At 56.5% G+C, this 19,858-nt stretch overlaps 1 protein-coding gene across 4 annotated transcripts in view; it reads right to left on the bottom strand.

The window, feature by feature from the left end:
• RASGRF1 (Ras protein specific guanine nucleotide releasing factor 1) overlaps positions 1 to 19,858 on the bottom strand; it is a 111,483-nt gene that overhangs the window by 17,571 nt on the left and 74,054 nt on the right. Inside the window, exons 14-22 of one of the 4 annotated variants that reach the window (XM_082448554.1) lie at positions 19,455 to 19,703; positions 16,504 to 16,877; positions 13,945 to 14,097; positions 12,158 to 12,328; positions 11,485 to 11,591; positions 10,951 to 11,063; positions 8,551 to 8,611; positions 3,694 to 3,797; positions 2,141 to 2,225 (exon numbers count right to left, since the gene is read on the bottom strand). In XM_082448554.1, coding sequence (XP_082304680.1) covers positions 2,141 to 2,225; positions 3,694 to 3,797; positions 8,551 to 8,611; positions 10,951 to 11,063; positions 11,485 to 11,591; positions 12,158 to 12,328; positions 13,945 to 14,097; positions 16,504 to 16,877; positions 19,455 to 19,703 — 1,417 coding nt within the window. The remainder of the gene's footprint in view (positions 1 to 2,140; positions 2,226 to 3,693; positions 3,798 to 8,550; positions 8,612 to 10,950; positions 11,064 to 11,484; positions 11,592 to 12,157; positions 12,329 to 13,944; positions 14,098 to 16,503; positions 16,878 to 19,454; positions 19,704 to 19,858) is intronic. The other 3 variants (XM_082448553.1, XM_082448555.1, XM_082448556.1) reach the window with 3 other exon arrangements.

The raw sequence follows: 19,858 nt of genomic DNA, 5'->3' as shown, positions 1-19,858 counted from the left end.
GGAGGAATGGTAGTACAAAATAGCACACATATTATAAGCCTTAATTAAATTGAAGTAGTATTTTTTTCCATAAAGAAAACACTGAATTCAAAACAGTTTTACATATGTTAATAACTTTTTTAAAGGAATAGAATAGTCAAATCTTCCAGAGAAGGGAGAAAAAAGGAATACCTGCCAATTTATTCTATGAAGCCAGTACAATCTTTTTTTTTTTTTTTTGCCAGTACAATCTTGATACCAAAACCAGATACAGAAAATACAAGAAGGAAAAATTACACATCCTTTTGTTTAATATAACATGAATACTTTAGATTTGTCCATGGAACACAAGGATGGTTGAATATTAGAGAAAAATCTGTAACTGTCATTCATCACATCAACAGATTTAAAGGACAAAAACCATACGACCATCTCAATAGATGCAGAAAAAATTTTGATAAAATGCAGTATTCATTTATAGTAAAAACCATTATTAGCAAACAAGGAATAAGAAAAAGAATTTCTTTAACTTGATAAAGAAACAAACATTATCTTAAGCAGAGAAATATTAGAAGCATTCTCTTTAAAACCAAGAACAAGATTCACTATCACCATTTCTGTTGAACACTGTCATAAAGGGCCAGGTCTAGAGGCACCCAGCGTGCAAGTGCATGCACCCTAGGGTGAACAGTCCCTTAAATTTTGCCCCCTGAGCACCTCGTTCAATTTACCCTAGTTCTAGCCCTGATACTGGAGATCCTAGCCAGTACCAATCAATAAGATAAAGAATTAAAGACAACAGGACTGGGAAACAGCAAAGACAAAACAAAACCAAACCCTGTGTCAGGGAGAGATTAAGAAACAGAGTTTCAGGCCATGAATATCACCTTCAAAGAGGTACACATGCTGTGTACCTGAAAACAAAGAAAGGTGGATCTTAACAGTGATGGGCAAATGCCAGGTAGCGATGAGGGTAGCCCTCTGGAGGTGGATTGTGTGGGTTCAAAGCAGGCTCTCCTGCTGATGACTGGGGGTGAAATTTAACTTCCTTGAGCCTCGGTTTCTTCATCCATAACAGAGAATTAGACAAAAATGAGAATAACAGGATTAAATGAGATGATGCTTACGAAACCCTTGGCATAGTGCTTGGCACATGGTCAACATTCAATAAATGCTCACTTCATATTCTCACCTTTTACTTATGTGAGTCCTGGGCACACACTGGGGGAGGGGGGGGAGGGGGGGAGAGGGAGGGACTTTCTTTTTTTGGCCGTGCCGTGCAGCATGTGGGATCTTAGCTCCCCGACTGGGGATGGAACCCACGCCCCCTGCATTGGAAGCGTGGAGTCCTAACCACTGGACCGCCAGGGAAGTCCCCGGAGAGGGACTTTTTTTGCTGCCTGGTGCTGTGGTTGGACTTGTGGGTCAGGCGTCATCCGACTCAGGCCTTGTGTGTGTTTCCTGGGGCCTCGCCCACATCCATCGCTTCCTCTCTCCTGCTATACATCCTGCTCTCCACTCTGCGGCTGTGTTCCCTGTCGGGCTCCTCCCCTGAGCTGCAATACCTGGGTCCTCCTTGTTTCCTCCTGGCTGCCAAGGACCTTCCCAGGATGAGGGTCCACCCCTGGCTGTGCTTGACATGATGCGGCCTTGACCAGGCGGTCAGGACAAGTGGACTCACTTGACGTGCCTCCACTTCCGGCCGTCAAAAGCTCTTGTGTTGATGGTTAAATTCATCAACAGAGGAACAATGCCGAGTGCAAATGCCCTCAAGGCTGTCACAAGGCTGGGGGTGGACGGGTCCCTGCGGTTGCAGGGGTTGGAGCTTGGGCAAATGTGGGAAAGTTGCCAGGAGAGATTTCTTCCTTCTGGCTGGGGCTGTACAGCAGAGGAAGGCCACGAGCTACCAGACACTGGTCAGGAGACCTCAGGCATCTGCCCTTCAGAGTCTCGGTTTCTTTGTATCTAAAGTGGGATAACAGCCCCCATCTTTTAGGATGGGCGTGAGCTTTAAATGAAATTATCATGCTCATGAATCACAGAGCTGGAGAGGACCCAGGTGGTCTGGTTTTAGCCAGGTGTACAGCCCGTTCAGAGGGTCTCACCGAAGAGAAACCTGCAGAGAAAGGCACTGTACCCGCTCCCCCACCCCCATACTCACATCATTGAAATGCTTAGTGGTTTTCATGATATAAGGGGTCCTTTCATTCTTTTCCAGTTTCATCCATCCTTGTCCGAAGAACTCCCTGTAGGAAGTAAGGGAGAAACCCAGGGTGGATGAGGTTAGGTTTGCCTTGCTGATTTCTTTGCTTTGAGTTCTCTGCTTTTTGAAGTTGTCATTTCTGGGGAGTAACTTTCTGCAGAGCCCTCGAGAGGAAGGGACCCTGGGGTCAGGTCTAGCTCTGTCTCGTACCAGCTGTGTGGCTTCGGGTAAGCCCTTGATATCTCGGGGCCTCAGTTTCCTCATCTGTGAAACGGGAATAGTGACAATACTTTTCTTACAGGGTTATTGTGAGGCTGAAATGAGATATGGTGCGATGGGCACATCAGATCTTGTTTTGGATCTTGTTTCTGAATGGGAGAACTCCCGTTTTAAAGTCACCTTGCAGAAGCTGGTCTGTAGAACAGGGAGGACAGAAGGCCACAAAAAAGGGCCAGGTGGAAGTATAAAGGAGCTTGCAAGCCAAGCCAGCAGCGTGTTCTGGTAATGGTGACCTCATGGGACCACAGACCATCCAGGCCTCCAGGAGAATCTCCTTATTTGATAGTGACCTGGACAGAGTTCCATGGGCAGGAGGGAGCGATAACTACTGTCAGAAATAACTGCTGTCTCTACATGCAGGAGATGCGGCAGGTTTCTAAAATGCCGACACTCTCTGTCTAGGTGAGGTAGTGCCCTAGTCAGTGGGGGCCTCTGTGTGTGCCAGGTGGGGCTGCCTTTCTGGAAAGCAGAGATCAAAAGTCCTACAGTGATTCATAACCTCAGAAGCGGTGATCCCAATTTCAGGAAACTATTCTAGGACAATTGTCAGAAATTCAGAGACATATTTAGTTACAAGGAGGTTTACCACAGCTTTAAATATAAAAGTGAAAACTGGAAACAAGCCCACGGCTTAGTGCACTGCTGGGGAATACTGTGCACTTATTAAAAAGGGTGTCTTTACAATGATATCATTTTGGTGTATCGTTAGGCGAATAAAGGGTGGTACAAAATTATGTAGGTGGTATAGTTAAGACGAACACCTGGGGGTGATTGACTACAGGCCAGAGCAGGTAACAACCAGGCCTTGGGGCTGCTTCAAAGTCCAGAGTATCCCCCCAGAGTCTGCTCCTGCACATGCATACACACCGACACACTCATGCGTGTGTGCACATTTGCTCACATGTACATGTGTGCACACACGTGAACACATACTCCTTTTCTAGACCTCCAGGAAAGGAGCGCCGAATTAGAGATGCTTCTGGAAAAGTGTGTGTGTGTGTGCGCGTGCGGGCACGTGCATGTAGCTGGTAGGTAAGGATGGAACTTGGGGACAGGAAAGGGGACAGGGGTCCTCTCTCATTCCTGCCGGCACACGCATTTTTGTTTCAGGCTGTGGAGAATCAATCCATGCAGCTCTGGAAATCTACTGTGCATGCTTCAGGGATGGGGATTCAGCCAAAGACGGTGCCCGAGGAGGAAGGGCGGGGTGTCTGGCACCTGCACCCACTCACTCATAAGGGATCTTCTTGAAGACCAGGTGGTCCAACAGGGTCAGCTGCTCCGCGATCTCCAGGGCTGAGTGGTTTTCAAAGGGCTCGGCCTTCACGCCTTCAGCCTGAGAGGAGTAAGGTCCCAGTTAGGCCCATGAGGGACACCTTCTGGCTTTTGGCCACTTCTTGGAGGGCATCTCCACCTCGATTCTGGTGAGTGGATGGGTGGGGCGTGACTGGGGAGGCCCCCCACGGGCAGACCTGCCGAGGGGAGATGAGGACGGGACGGAGGGGGCTGGGAGCCAGTGTCTGTCGTGCCGTGTGTGTGTGTGTGTGTGTGTGTGTGTATGCGTGCACACGCAGGCCTGTGCTGTGCTTCAGGGACACTCGTTTGGTCATCACTTGCCCCCAGAGCATGGATAACAGAGGCATCCAGCGATTAATGACTAGCCCAAGGCAATCAGCCAGAAACAGGCCGACTGAGACCGGAACCCAGGCCATCTGACTCCAGGCTGTGATCTGTCTCTCCCTTCAGGTCCTGTCTGGGTCTACAACTGGCTCCATAAAATATCTTTTTTTTTTTTTTGGCTGTGCTGCGTGGTGTGTAGCTTGTAGGATTTGTGGGATCTTAGTTCCCCAACTGGGATTGAACCCGAGCCCTCGGCAGTGAGAGCGTGTAGCCCTAACCACTGGACCTCCAGGGAATTCCCCATAAAATTTCCTTTTAAATTTCATTAGCAGAGAAGAACTCACCGGTGTGATTACCTCCTGGGACAGTGCCCCCGTCCTGTGCCCAGAAGACAACTGTCTGCCTTAGTCCTGGGTACCATGCCCCTGCCCCCAGGGCCACCATGGACACCACCTTTAAAGGTGACCACTACCTGAGCCCCCCGATCAGGGGAAATCCTCAGCAAGCACTGGCTAGGGGACCAGTGTCCCCATGGCAGGGATTAGACAAGAGGAGGCCCAGGGCACAAAGGCCTCTGGAAGGAGGCCCAGGGCACAAAGGCCTGCTGGATCTGGGAGAGGCTGCAGGGAGCTAGAGAAAATAGGGGGAGGGGACAACTGTGCAGTCTTGGGAAGAGAGTCAGGACCAAGGACGCCCCTGTTCTCCCCCTTGGGGCCAGCTGGGCTGCGTGGGAGGAGAGGGGCCAGCTACCCTGCCCAGAGGGCCCGGCCAGCTGGCTGAGCCCCTGGAAGCTGCACTGATCACAGGGAAAGTGGGGGTGACCCCGAATCAAGGGAACAAGCCCCCGCTCCTGGACGGGGTCTCTCCCTCCCACTTCTCGGCAAACAGTCATCCACAACTGCCCTGCCAGGTCCTCGTGAGACACCAGAGACAGAAAGACCAGAAAACACGTCTCTGGCTTCAGGAGCTCGTCACAGGACCAGAGCAGGGACAGAGTGTGGGAAAGCCGAGGAAAGGGCTCCTACTCCAGCCTCTGCGTGGTGTGTGTGGTTTGTGTGTGTGTGTGTGGTGTGTGGTGTGTGTGTGGTGTGTGTGCGGGGTTTGTGTGCGGGGTGTGTGTGTGGGGTTTGTGTGTGTGTGTTGTGTGTGTGTGTGGTGTGGTGGTGTGTGGTGTGTGTGTGTGGTGTGTGTGTGTGGTATGCGTGGTGTGTGTGTGTGGTTTGTGTGTGTGTGTGGTGTGTGTGTGTGGTGTGTGGTCTGTGTGTGGTGTGTGTGCGGGGTTTGTGTGTGGTGTGTGGTGTGTGTATGGGGTTTGTGTGTGTGTGGTGTGTGGTGTGTGTGGTGTATGGTGTGTGTGTGTGTGGTGTGTGTGTGTCTGTGGGGTGTGTGTGTGTGGTATGTGTGGTGTGTGTGTGGGGTTTGTGTGTGTGTGTATGGTGGGTGGTGTGTGTGTGTGTGGTGTGTGTCTGGTGTGTGGTGTGTGTGTGGTGTGTGTGGTGTGCGTGGTGTGTGTGTGGGGTTTGTGTGTGTGTGTGTGTGGTGTGTGTGTGTGTGTGTGGTGTGGTGTGTGTGGGGTGTGGGTGTGGTGTGTGTGGGTGTGGTGTGTGTGTGTGGTGTCTGGTGTGTGTGTGTGGTGTGTGTGTGTGGTGTCTGGAGTGTGTGCATGGGGTGTGTGTGTGGTGTGTGTGTGGTGTGTAGTGTGTGTGGGGTTTGTGTGTGTGTGTGGTGTGTGGTGTGTGGTGTGGTGTGTGTGTGTGGTGTGGTGTGTGTGTGTGTGGTGTGTGTGTGTGTGGTGTGGTGTGTGTGTGTGGTGTGTGTGGTGTGTGTGTGGTGTGTGTGTGATGTGTGGTGTGTGCGTGCGTGTGGTGTGGTGTGTGTGTGGTGTGTGTGTGTGTGGTGTGTGTGTGTGGTGTGTGTGTGTGGGGTGTGTGTGTGGGGTGTGTGTGTGTGGTGTGTGTGTGGTGTGTGGGGTGTGTGTGCATGTGTGTGTGGTGTGGTGTGTGTGTGGTGTGTGTGTGTGTGGTGTGTGTGTGCAGGGTGTGTGTGTGTGTGTGTGCGTGGTGTGTGTGTGTGCGTGGTGTGTGTGTGTGCGTGTGTGGTGTGGTGTGTGTGTGTGGTGTGTGTGTGTGGTGTGTGTGTGGGGTGTGTGTGGGGTGTGTGTGGGGTGTGTGTGGGGGGGGGGTGTGTGTGGTGTGTGTGTGTGGTGTGTGTGTGGTGTGTGTGTGGTGTGTGTGTGTGTGGTGTGTGGGGTGTGTGTGTGTGTGTGTGCGTGTGTGTGTGTGTGTGGTGTGTGTGGTGTGTGTGGTGTGTGTGTGTGTGGTGAGGGTCCATGCATCCTCTCTGACACAGTCGCCCCGGGCCAGGAATGCTCTGCAGAAGCCCAGATGCAGGAGCCTGGGTGTGAGGGACACGATGCCAACAGGGGATGACAAGTTCTCAGGAAGGCAGCGGGGACGTGGGGACGAGAGCAGCAGGTGCCACCTGGGACACCGTGTTGCAGGGTCAGGACCCTCATGGGGAGGAGCCCCCAGCCTCTGAAGCAGGGGCGGCAGGCGGCGAGCTCAGCCCGCTCCTGAAGGCCCAGGATGGCTGAACTGTCAGGACCAAGGGCCGGGCTGGGCCTGGGGAGCGGCCTGCGAGCCAGGGTGGGGTGGCCCAGTGGCGGGGGGCACTGAGCGCTGCGGAGAGGCCCAGCAGGAGGAGTGCTGGGCAAGGAGGAGGGGCGGCTCCCCCTGCTTCCTCCTGGCGTGGCCAGGCGAGGGCTGAGCCTGGCAGCAGAGGCTTGGAAAGCCGTCACAGCAGGAAGCCCTCCTGCTCTCTGCTCTCTGGTGAGGCCGTGGGGCCTCCTCCACACTGGACGTGCCCCTTGCAGGCCCTCTGGCCGCTGGGAGCCAGGTCAGGGCCGGGGGCAGTTTGGCGGGCAGTGCTTTGTTCTGGAAGAGCCTCAGCTCTTCATGAAGGAACAAGAGGCCCTCAGGCTCTTGAGGGGTAAACATTCCAGTCGGGCCCCTGCTGGGAAACAAGAGCAGGGTGTAGCTGCTCCCCTGAGCTTCCCTGTGGGGGCACATGCGGCTTCCTGGGGTGCCAGCCCTGCTTGCTGCTCTCAGGGGCCAGGTGCAGGCAGGGTGCCAGTGTCCCATGGATGGCCTCAGCCACCCCCCGAGCAGGGAGAACCAGCTCCGGGAGTCAGGAGAGGGGCAAGAGGAGAGCAGCGGGCTCAGAACCCAGAGGCCTAAGTCCTCACACTGGCTACTTGGGACAGAATGATGTCACTCGGCCAGTTTGAGAAGTGAGCCAGCAGGGGCCGAGGGACCCGCACGGTCTCCACCTCCGGGGAGGTCAGAGTTGGCCTTGAGCTTCCTTGGCTGCAGTGGTGGATGGCAGGGGCCCGGGGCCCTGGGGTGGCTCGTGGTGGCACGTCATCAACCTGGAAATAAAAGTGGGCCTAGCCAGGCCCTGGAAGCACACAGACCATCGTCCCCTTCCACTGCATGGAACGCTACCGTGAGCTCTGTCCGGGGTCCCCTCATTTCTAGGCAGGTGGCCAACTGCATCCTGTCCTCTCTGGGTGAGGCAGTGTGGCATGTGCAATGAGTTCTGAGTGCAAACAGCAGCTCTGCCACTTAGCATAACCTGGGCTGGGTCGCTCCCCTACCCCTGCCTCAGCTGCCTCCTCTGGAAGGTGGGGATGATGATATAAACTTGCAGCACTATTGATAAGAGTCTTTAAGACTCTAGCACAGCTCCAGCGCATAGGGGCAGCTCATCCACTGAAGGCCTGACTTCTTACCCTCCTCATTCCAGGGACAGTGTGACCAGAGAGAGTTGAGGGGTCAGGGGAGGGATGGGAGACAGAGGATGAAGAAAATGGAGGTGGTGGTGTTATGGGTTGAATTCCCCACCACCCAAAAAAAGATATGTTGAAGTCCTAAACCCTGGTACCTGTGACTGCGACCTTATTTGGAAATAAGGTCTTTATCGATGTGCTCAGGTAAGATGAGGTCATTAAGAGTGGGCCTAATCCAGTATGACTAGTGTCTTTGTAAGACGGGGAAGTTTGGACACAGGGACAGACATACACAGAGGGAAGAGGACGCAGGGACACCCAGGGAGAACATGGCCATGTGACGATGGAGACAGAGATGGGAGATTCACTGCCAAAAGCCAAGCAACGCCCAGGGCTACCAGACGCCAGAAGAGGCCCAGAAGGATCCTCCCCTAGAACCTTTGGATGGAGCATGGCCCCAGCGACACCTTAATTTCAGACTTCTGGCCTCCAGAACTACGAGAGAATAAAATTCTGTTATTTTAAGTCACCCAGTCTGGGGTATTTTGTTAGGACAGCTCTAGGAAACCAATACAGGGGGTGACTGAGCTCCATCAGGGGGTCGTGGGGTGGGGATCCTGGGAGCCAGGAGGCCAGGGAAGGACAGACTTGGCCAGCAAGCAAGAGGGCAGGCCTGGCTCACCATCTGTGTGAGCTCCTCCAGCGTGATCTGGCTGTCCCCCGGGTCGTCCTGGGTCAGAGTCCTACGGGACGAGAAAGCACAATGAGCCCCATGCGCTCGGTGCCCCCTGCCTTTGGGGCAGCCCCCTCCCTGCCCCAGCACGCAAGGCCCCATGGTCTCGGCACCCCCCATCTCTCTGTCTGTGCTCTGCCATTTCTTGCGCCAGGAGCCCCCTTTCCCCTTTCTTGTCACTGACTTCTTGATGGGCTGTCTTCAGGATTCAGCTCCCTGACCCTCCTGGCTGGGCAAGGTCCCCACCTAGGGCTCCCTCAGCCCCCGGGCTTCCTGTGGTCTCAGCCTCAGGCTCCCCATGTTGGAACGGCTGTGTATGTGCCTGTCCCCCACTGCTAGACCCGCCGGAAGCCCCTGAGGGCAGAGTGATGTCCGATTTGTCCCGGTAGCTCCGGTACCCGGCACAGGGCTGGGCACGTGGTCCGTGCTCCTGCGTGCCTGTTGGGGGAAGGAGGGGAAGGACCTTCAGGACTGGAGGATCAGAGAGGCCAGGAGGGGCTGGGAAGCCATCCAAACGGGAGGGACGGAGGACGGTGGGAGGCAGCAGTGTGGGGGCCAAAGGCCCGGAGGTTGGACGCCGTCGACGGGCAGCTGAGCACAGTCGAGTGGGTCCCAAGCAGTGGTGGGGAATGAGGCTGGACCCTCGGAGTCAGGCCAAGGTGCTGCACCCTCGTTCTGACAGCGATCGTGAATCCCAGGGATGGGCCTGAGAGCCAAGCTGGGGCTGGGGGGAGACTCAGGAGGCTGCGGGGCCTGGTGGAGTCACTGGCGCTCTCCCTCCGAGGAAGCAGCGGCTCAGAGGAATCTCACCTGCAGGCCTGCAGCTGGGGCTCGGTGGGTCCACCGTCCACACCAGGGCCGCCCAACAGCACAGCCGGATCATTCCCCTGCACCCCGGCAGCATCCCAAACAAGCTTTTTGACCGAGGGTGACTTTGGCCGATAGGCTCAGGGTCCCGGCACAGCCCTGCAAGCCTCCCGGGGACCAGGAGGAGGAGCCTGGGGGACCTGGTGGCTGATTCTGTGCGTGTGCGTGTGTACGTGTGTACGTGTGCATGTGTGTGTGTGTGTACATGTGCATGTGTGTGTGTGCGTGTGTGTACGTGTGCGTGTGTGTCTAGGGGGCAGGTACTGAAGGCAGGGAGGTGTGGAAGAGATTCTAGGACGCTGAGCCTGCAGGAACGATGGGGCCTGTAGCACGGGCCTTGGGAAAGCAAAGTGGATGGTCTGGCAGGAGGAAGACTGCAGACTGGGTTGTCGGCAGGAAAGTGGCTGCAAGTCTGGGTCAGAGACCATGACCGCGGGACAGAGAGGGGCAGCCGGAGCCAGGCAAGAGGTGAGGAGGTGAGGCCTGACCCCGAGCCCGTGCACCTGGGCAGGGCCGGAGGGCAGCCTGAGTCGGCAGGATGGGAGCGGTGGGTGGACTGGGGCCTGCGCCCGACACCCCTGAAAGACCTGCAGACGCATCAGCATGATCTCACCACAGCCTCACCACAGCCCTGGAAGTGGGTGTTGTTCGCCCATTTTACAGAGGAGAAAAACGAGGTTCAGAGAAGGGGCTTGCCCAAGGTCACACAGCGAGTCACTGTCTGAGCCAGCAGGGCTTGGACGTGGGGCCACCTGACCTCTGACCTCAGTCAGGAGAGGCAGTCTGGGGCAGGAGGAAAAAGGACAGGTTTGGGGACAATTTAACTCAGTTCAACAGACATTCCCTGAGCACCTAGAAACAGGGGCTTGCCAGTGCTGTTCAACAGAACCGTCCTCAACGATGGGAATGTTCTTTATGCTGCCCAGCATGGAGGCACCAGCCACCTGTGGCTCGTGTGACCAAGGAGCTGAATTTTATTAATTTATTTATTTTTAATGATATTCTTTTTTTATTTCTTTTTTTCTTTTTGTCTGGGTGGCATGTGGGATCTTCCCCGACCAGGGATGGAACCCAAGCCCCTTGCAGTGAAAGCTCGGAATCCTAACCACTCGACCGCCAGAAAGTCCCAGAACTGAATTTTCAATTTATTTAATTTTAATTAATTGAGATTTCACACCTATATGTCACTAGTGGCTACCACGCAGGATGGCATGGGCTAGATAGGTGTTCGCAGTGGGTGTGGATGGAGAAGCAGACACCCTTCTTGCCTCAAGGGGCTCAAGGTCTGACGGGGGCAGGCAGAGAGGAGAACAACACACGGACAGCCCACTCCAGAGCCTGGCTGCCCCGAGATCCTCCCAGCACACCTGCCTGAGGCAGTCCTTCGGCCTGGGACTGTCCCTCCTCACCTCCCTGCCTCTGGCCAGCCGTCCGGAGGCCGAGGGTAGGGCCCCATCCCAGCAGGCCGACCTCAGCCCTTACCTGATGATGTTGGCCGCAGCCTTCCGCTCCTGGGTCAGGAGCTCCGGGTCGTGCATGACCTCCTCCAGGAAGCTGATCACCTTGCATTTGAGCTCGTCGTTGGTCTCAAAGTCCTGTGGGGAAGAAGGGAGGGCGGCTGTGGCTACTGTTCCAGCTGCCCTGGGGTGGTCCCGGCCCGGCCAGAGGAGGAGGCTGAGGGTTCGACTCCTGCCCATGGCAGGCTGCCCGCCTCATTCCCCTCTTCCCTAGCTGCCTGGCCGGGCGTCAGTGGAGCCTCCAGACCCAGAGGTAGAAGGCACTGGGCAAGATCAAGGAGCATCCCTTGATCTTGACCGTTACACCCCTGGGCCAGGCTCTGGGAGGTATCCCTGCTGTAGACAGAGGTGGAGAGCAGAGGCCCCTTGTCCCCTGGAATGTCCTAGGTCCCCTTGTAGGGGATCTGAGCAGGCCCTCCCGAGAATATCAGGGTGGCTGGCTCCTGGGGTCAGTGGCCTCGGGTTCCCAGCAGCCCGCCCCGGGGTTAGTCCCACCCACCTGAGAGTGCTTGGAGACCCAGTGGCGGAGCACATTCAGGACGCGATTGGTGGCCGCTCTGCGGATCACAAACTCCTTGTCTCCGTTCCTCTGGTCGGGGGGAAAGCCTGGCAGCACACGTGGCAGAGGCAAGAGAGGGGACGCGAGGATAAGAAACAGCACTGGCCTCTAGTCCAGACTCAGACCCCGGATCTGGGGAAGTCGGGCTGCCCCGCCTGGCTGCTGGCGGGTGGGCTATGGGCAGGGGATGAGAAAATATGTGACAACCATCCCAGGTTCTGACCAACGAGACTGGATGTCACGACTTCTCTGTGGACACAGTCCGTACACACCCGCCTCTCCTGGACCTCGGCATCTTTCAGGGGCTGCTGGAGGCATCTGGCAGCCTCTCCAGACAGGGCCACCCTGGATCAGAGCTCCCTGGGACCCCTTCTCTGCAGGACCAATGTCGTGGCAGTGGGAGGTGGTGGGGATGGCCGAGCATCCCGTGGGCAGTGGGCTTGACTCTGAGCAGAGGTTTGGAGTAGCAGAGGGGGTGGGTGGGGAGGAAGGGGCCTCCAGGCGGGAGGCTCAGCACAGAACAAGCCCTGGGGCAGCAGGCGCTCCACATTCGAAGGTGGACAAGCCCCTGGGGCCACGGCTGTCATCAGCAGCCGTGAGCGATCCCCCCTACCTGCGCTAGCCAAGGACATCCTCCGGTACTTCTCCTTGTTTGGGGTGCCCTCGTTGGCGCCTGCAGTTGCTATGGCAAAGGCGGAGGCTGCTGACAGCGCGCTGCGGTTACCGTCCAGCTCGCGACAGGAGGTCATGACGACTCCATTATTATAAGAGAAGAGTGGGAACTCTGTGGAGAGCACGGAACCACTCCTCAGCCCCTCCTGGTCCAGCCCCCGGCTCAGGAAACCAGGGGTCCTGAGGCTAGAAGGGGCCCAAGACGGGCTGGCTGGGCTCACTGCACCCATGGCTTGTCAGGCGGTGGCAGCGGGGTCTGTTCCCCTGCTGGGGTCCCCGGGAAGGGACACGCTCATGCCATGACATGTCACCCCAGGGCTGCCTCAGAGTAGGGAAAGCCCCTGCCCCCCTCTGCTTCTCCTGCTGAGATGAGAAGGTCCCACCAACCCTCCGCCCCTTCCATCCCTCTGCAGCTCCAAACCCTTTACCTCTTAGGCCCAGCTGGGCACAGCCCTGCTTGAGGACAGCATCGTGAGTTTTCTTACCCTTTCAGTCTATCTGGAATGAACACATAACCTGTCCAGTGTCTGGCATGGATAACTCATACTGACGGTCTCCCTGGCACGGTGGGGTGGAAAGAGCACTGCACTCCGAGTCCTCACCCCCTGTACTAGCTGTGTGGCCTTGGGTAAATTACCTAACCTCTCTGAGTCAAAATAATCTCTGGATGATAGGGATATTAACACCTGCTTCAAAAGGTGGATGTAAAGATGAAAGGAGTTAACACAGATGAAAGTACTTAGTATTGTGTGAAAAGCTGTATCTTACGGAAAAACCCAAATGAATTTTTTGGCCGACCAATATATATGCCATGGAATATCAATGCAATTAATAATAATCATTATTTTTTTAGCAGTAATAGTAGCAGAATCTCACTCCAGAAACCTTAAGCTTCAGCTTGTAAATCTCTGGAGAGCAATCCATCCTTAGGAGAAAGTAACAGCACTTATGCAGTGAGGCGCAAATGACTAACTTTAAAACTCAAAGCTGATTTCTGGAATTTGGCTGTCTGTGAGATCTGCTTCCATGTACCTGAGAGGCTGTGGTAGGCCTGCAGTGTGTCTGGGCAGTTTCTCTCTGCAGGTGGGTGACCCTGTGACTTACTGGGTCTCCTCAGAGGGCCTGGGGAGTTGGGGAGTTCAGGGTTCAAGCTGCACCTTGTATGTGGGACCAGGGGCTTTCCATAAGCTTATGCCTCACTTTTGGGTACCTCAGAGCCCCCCTGTATGTGGGGAAGTGCTTTACGGGAACCAGAGACCCAGTGGCTCCCCGAGAACCCTCCAGGGTCATGACTCTGAGGCTTGGGTGGGCATCACCACAACCTCTCGGAGACTTTTCCCTTAGATGAAAAAACAGGAATGCCCTGGCCCCGCTGCAAGGTGTAGGATGTTATTAAAGAGCCTGGCCCAGAGCCTGACATGTAGCAGCAGCTCAGGAAACACCTTCTGGACCTGGATCTTTCCATGAATGAAGCCAAATGCTGGGCCTTCCTGCCCACCTGCGTTGGGTGGGTTAGGTAGTCTTGTCTGAGGTCAGGGGAGTGATTCTGCTGAGTCGAAGAACAGGATTTACCAGCCGGTGTTGCAGCCCCCGGGGTTGTGAAGTGCAGCTGAGTTCCTGCACTTAGGAGTCACTCATAAAACAGAAGGCGTGACCCCCACTGGCCTTTCCTCAGCCTGACCCGCCGCCTTCTCCCCGCCTGGACGGCACATGTCCTCTGGAACTGACCTGTGGTTTCGGGTTGGTGGATTGTACCTGAGGAATTTTTGCTTTTGACCGATTTTGGTGTTGTTGGCGATTTGGTTGGTGATGTCTCAGTGTCACCTTCGTCACTCTGGTTTTGATCGTTATCTGACTCTTCCCTCATGCAGACTTCCGAGCCTGGGAGAAAAGAAGGAAACAATTTGATGTTTCTCAAATCGTCAATGACTTTTAAATGCGGGTCTAGAATTTAACGAAGCGAACGGAGTAGGTCTGGGATATACCTGTTGAGGACAGTTTAACAGCTTCATTCGCCACGGGGCCCCATCAGACCTTTTACTCGCTGATGGGCCTGTCAATCTCCAAGGTGGCTTTTGCTCTGCCAGGGCTCCTCAAACCTTAATGGGCACACCTGGGGATCTTGTTAGAATGCAGATCTGGTTCAGAGGTCTGGGGTGGGGCCCGAGAGGGGTGATGCCCACGAGGCTGGTCCGCGGACCACACTTTGAGTAGCAAGGTGCTACCCCACTCCCCGCTTTTCTGGTGTGTGTGTGAAGCATCTTAGTTAGGGTGAGCATCTAGGATATAAAATCCTGCTTTATACCTCTTGCCCCATGCACCCGGTCACTATCAAAAGTGTCCTGGTTTGGGCAGTCCCCCTAAACCTTGGGAGACTCGTGGTTTACACACTTCGGGGAAAGCGGATGAATTATATCAAAAGTCCAGCTCTGGCATGGTCAGATCTTGGTCGAAAACTCTTCACCTCTCTGGTCCTCAGTTTCCCCAACTAGAAAGTAAGTGGAGTTACACCTGACCTTTGTGAGAACCCAAAGAAAGCTATAGGTCTCCTCTTTAGAAAAGAATGTCCATATGTGTGCGTGCACACACACACACACACACACACAAATTCAGGTGCACAGTTAGACAGGTTCAGGGTCGCCTGGATCACTGGTCAAGAAGCCCAGTATGAGGGGCTTCCTTGGTGGCACAGTGGTTAAGAATCCACCTGCCAATGCAAGGGACACGGGTTTGATCCCTGGTCCGGGAAGATCCTACATGCTGCGGAGCAACTAAGCCTGTGCACCACAACTACTGAGCCTGCGCTCTAGAGCCTGCGAGCCACAACTACTGAGCCTGTGCCCTAGAGCACGCGAGCCACAACTACTGAGCCCGTGTGCCACAACTACTGAAGCCCGCATGCCTAGAGCCCATGCTCCGCAACAGGAGAAGCCATGACAATGAGAAGCCCGTGCACGGCAACGAAGAGTAGCCCCGCTCGCCGCAACTGGAGAAAGCCCAAGCGTAGCAACGAAGACCCAACACAGCCAAAAACTAAATAAATAAAGTAAATAAATTTTTAAAACAATTAAAAAAAAAAAAAAGAAGCCCAGTATGAGATGACTTCTCAGGACTGTCTCGCATCACATTTTATCATGCGCCAGGCCTGGACTCACTGCAGGTTGTGGCAGATGGAGTTCTGTGCCCCTTGACGTTGCCCTGCCAGGGATTCCGTCCTTCGCTCCTGCGGGACGGCATCTGGGGCTCTCTGGTCGGCTGTTACCTTGGTTACTACTGACTTTCGGCTGCGCATGTCCCCTATTTACTGTATGCGCCACAGTAAATGTCACTTGGTACCGGAAGCTCCTGGGGGCTTTACCCCTCCCCAGCTTTGCCTTCTGCTGGTGGTCCCGCTGACTTCCCTCTTCTCAACTCAGAGGAGAGAACTTCCGACCATCTTAAAATTTAAGGCCTCCTCCTCGAAGGCTGGGGCTTCCATCCAGCCCAGGGTTGTGTGTTCGTGTGTGTACACGCATGTGTGTATGTATGTATGCACATGTGTGCTAACCAAGACAAGGCTGGTGTCACCCAGGATGTGGGCTGACCCAACCTAAGACACAGCCAGACAATCCTCCCAACAAATGCCATTCTAGAATGGTCAGGCTTCTGAGGGCAGGGAGGGCCCAGCCTGCCCGGCATCACCTCCGGCCACTGCCCCACACCCAGCGTTCCAGGTGTGCTGGGTTTCACGGTGTTGCCTGAACACACAATGCTTTTCCTTGCTTCTCAGTCTTGCCCACTCCATTCCCTTTGTCTAGAATGTTCTCCCTTCCTCCTGGTGACAAATCTAGATCTAATAGGTCCTCCAGGAAGCCTTCTCAGACTCTCCCGACGGCGCCCCCACTCCATGCTCGGGGTCCCTCGAGCATCCCTCTAACACCACATGCACCAGGCGCCCATGTGTCCGTGTCTGGTCCTGCTCCTCTGCCACACTGTGAATCCGGGGCTGCAGGAGCCCCATCTGATGCCCTCTTCTCTCCTAGGCCCTGACTGGGGCCTGGCCCAGGACACGTCCACTGCAGAGATGGACAGATACAAGGATGCAAGAGGAAGCTGTCATCAGGGCAGCGGGAGGGACGCTCATCCCACTTCCTGGGCATCTCTGCCTGCCTCTGCCCCGCCCAGGCTCTGCACTGCCACCACCATCTGGCCAGGACCCCCCAGCCTCCCGGTGGGAGCCTGGCGGGGCTGGGCCGGCCTCAGCGGGCCCGTGAGCGAGGGGGCAGCTTGGCCCTCGCATCCACTCACTCTGCTTGCTGGGAGCTGAGAGTTCTTCGGGCTTCTCAGCGCTCATATCGCCCTCATCTGGAATCTTGCTGGCGAAGCTGCTGGACACGTAGAGCTTGCTGGTGTCCAGCGTGGCCTTGCTGAAGGGCGACATGGCCGAGTACATGCTGGTGTAGCCGTTGGAGTTGCAGCTGAGGGCGGCCAGGTCCAGGGCCTTGCCGCCCGTGATGATGGGGATGTTTAGGGAGAGCTTCCGCCGGCGGCTCGGGGATGACGTCTTGGTGATGGACAGGGGCGGGGGTGAGGAGAACTTGCGGGTGGCGCGTGGCGACTTGGGGGGGTCGCCGTACAGGAGCTTGTTGTTCTGGCCACTGGCGAACAAGAGCTCCAGTGACCTGTGGGGAGGGCCAGGGAGGGGATGAAAACAAACGGTCAGTGTAGGCCTGGCTGCCGGCCCGGGCCTGGGGGTCCCCTGTCTCCTGGGGGGCTCAGCGGGGCAGCTGAGCGGCTCCCTCAACCTCATGCTCCCTGACCGCCGGGCTGGTCCTCTGAGTGGGCAGGTTTGAGAGGAGGCCACGCCCAAGGGGCCGGGCAGTTAAATGGTCTGTGGCCAGGTGTCTATAGGCCCAAGTGTCCTGTTCTGGGAGGGGGCAGGGACTTTGGTGGCACGGTAGGTCTGCCTGATGCTCCCTCTTTGTATCCCTCTGGTCAGCAGCAGCAGCTGACCCGTGATGCTGTGGGTCTTCCTGACCTGCAGGCTTCTGAGAAACCTCTGTCCCCCTCATGGGCTCGGTGTCACCAACACCTCTGACGTCCTCCTCACCCAGGTCCAGAGAGTTTATGGATGAAGCTGAGACTCAGAGATGGGAAATGACTCATTTGATGCCTCCTGACTCTAAACCCAGTGTCCTTTCCGCCCCACCTGGGTGCTTGATCAGCCTCAGGTGTAAACTTGGGGGGCAGGAGGCTCCCAGCAGCCCCGGCCACACTCCTACCGTCTGCAGGCAGGGCCCACAGCTCAGGGCCAGGTTGGGAACAGGTGATACATACATGATAACACAAACAGCAGCTTGTGTGCACGGAATGTATCCAGCATGGGACAGACCTTAGCCCTTAATCCTCACGGTTGCCCCAGGGGGAAGGTGCTCATCTTCCCATTTCACAGACAGGAAACAGGCTCAGAGAGGTGAAGGGATTTGGTCAGGGCAGTAGGGCTGAGGGCTGGGATCTGAACCTGCCTCTTCCCACTACAGGCTCTGCCTGCTGGGTGGAATCCCAGGGGATTCCCAGGTTCCGGGGGGTGGGGGGTGACCTGCTGGATCCCTCAGGAATGATCTCGATTGGTTTTCAGGCGTGACTTCATCCTGGATGGGGCGGTTTTTCCTGCTCTCTCAGAGCCCTGGGAAGCCGGCTGCTGAGGTTTAGCAGGTAAACTGTGAGCACTGGGGGGGGAGGGGGACAGGGAGGGGCTGGGGGAGGGGACGGAGGTGTACTCTGGGCAGCTGGCCTGCTCTGGCAGCAGAGGCGTGGGGCGGGGCGGGGGGGGTGGTTAGAGTCTGCAGGCCTCCCTGCCCCCCCCCTTGTATCCTGGGCTCCCATTTGGGACCAGCCCAGCCTCCAGGCGGCCCTGGGAGTTGGTGTGGCTCAGGAGCTCTGCCCCAGGCAGCCCTAGAGCCGAGGCCGCCGCCCCAGTCTCACCCGGGGGGTGGGGGAGGACTCAGCGGCGTCCAAGGCGGAGGTTCAGGCAGAAAAGGAAAGCACCAGTTGGCCCTTCTCCTTTCCTGGCAGGCCCCTCCTGGAGCAGTGAGGTTCATCAGGATCCCTGAACTTGACCTACTGCTGGGTAGCCTCAGGCAGGTCCTTCATTCCTCTGTGCCTCACCTTCCCCTCTGCTGGGTGAGGACTGATAGCTACCTTCCTCACCCATCTCAAACTGGGCTGCGGGGAGGGTCTTGCTGGGTTTGACCTGCCCCCCTGGTGCCTCGTTGGTACCACCCTTGGCTGGGTAATCATCTGGCGGGATGGCGGTAAAGGTCTTTGTTCAGTAAGCTGGGTCCCCAGCAGTTGGACTGGTAAATGTTGAAGTTCTGAGGCTGGCTCTTGGGGCTGGCCCCGGGCCTCAGCCAGTCTAGCGCCTGACCCTGCTGTTTGGGATGTGCCTGCCCTTAGAATTCTAACCTGGCAGGGACCCTGGGTTCACAGTGACCCCACCAGGCCCCTCAAAGCTTGGCCGGGCTGGGGGTGGGCAGCTGAAGGCTGGTTAAAACAGGGACGTGAGGAGGACAGGTGGGAAAGGAATGTAAGGGGGGCACCTCCGCCCTGCCTGTCACCCAGACTCAGACAGGGGTGGCCGTGTGGGTTCCACGAGACCGGGGCCCTGGGTTCAAGTCCCCACTTTGCCACAGACTTCCAGGAGCCCTGGGGCAAGTCTCTTGACCTTTCTGGTCCCAGTTGGGACCCCACAGGGCTGAGCTGTGACAACGCAGATGGAAAAGATGGCCCTGAAGCCAAGGCTAAGGTGGCCAGCCCTCCGTAGGTGGAACCACCCCAAGTGTGCAGAAAGGGAGTCTCTCTTCTTCAGAGCAGGACGTGGTCGAAGCAGAGAGGGGATAAGATTCTCTGTCTCTTTCTCTCCCTCCCTTCTTCCCTTGACTCCGCCCTTCCTCTTTATTTTCCTTTCTTAAATGGGGAAGGTGGGGAAACCCTGTCCTGTGGAGGAGGCGACCCCCCCACCCGCCGCCAAACTCTACCCCACCCCAGGAGCCCGAGCTGGGAGATGGAGAAAGCTGGGGCTAAGCAGGAGCACCAGGCAGGTCAGCCCTCCCCCACCTCTTTGCAAAGGGCAGGCTTGGCTCCCGGGGCGGGGGTGCCCCTCATGCCCCCAGCTCGGGTTCCAGCCCGCTGCCGAGCTCGGTCTCCCTCCTGGGCCCAGAAGCTCTTCGGGTCGGCCCGGGAGGAGGAGGCCTGCCCACCTGGCGGGGATGGCGCTGATGGGCTTCCTGTAGATGGTGATGAGCTTGTCCAGGACCACGACGGCGGTGGTGAAGACGCGATAGGAGTGCAGGAAGGTGTTGAGGAAGTCGATGCTCAGGAAGCGCAGGTCCGTCAGCCTCTCCAACAGCCGCTCCACGCTGGCATACCGGATCTGCAGCACTTTGCAGGAGTTCATGGTTTTGCTGAAGCGAATGTCCACGTCATCGCAATATAAGGAGGCGTCGGACCTGAGGAGGGAGGAGGGACCGAGAAGGCACTTGGGTCTGAAGGTGTCTGAGTCCGTGGCTGTCTCCCCGACCGGGCTGCGAGCTCCCCGAGGGCTGGACCACGGCACACCCATCACTGTCTCCCCAGTGCACCAACAGCCAAGGATGGAGGGACT

Source organism: Balaenoptera physalus, assembly GCF_965194825.1.
Source record: "Balaenoptera physalus genome assembly, chromosome: 2".
NCBI lineage: Eukaryota > Metazoa > Chordata > Mammalia > Artiodactyla > Balaenopteridae > Balaenoptera > Balaenoptera physalus.
Note: the sequence above shows the minus strand (reverse complement) of the source record. Positions and strands in the feature narration are given on the sequence as shown.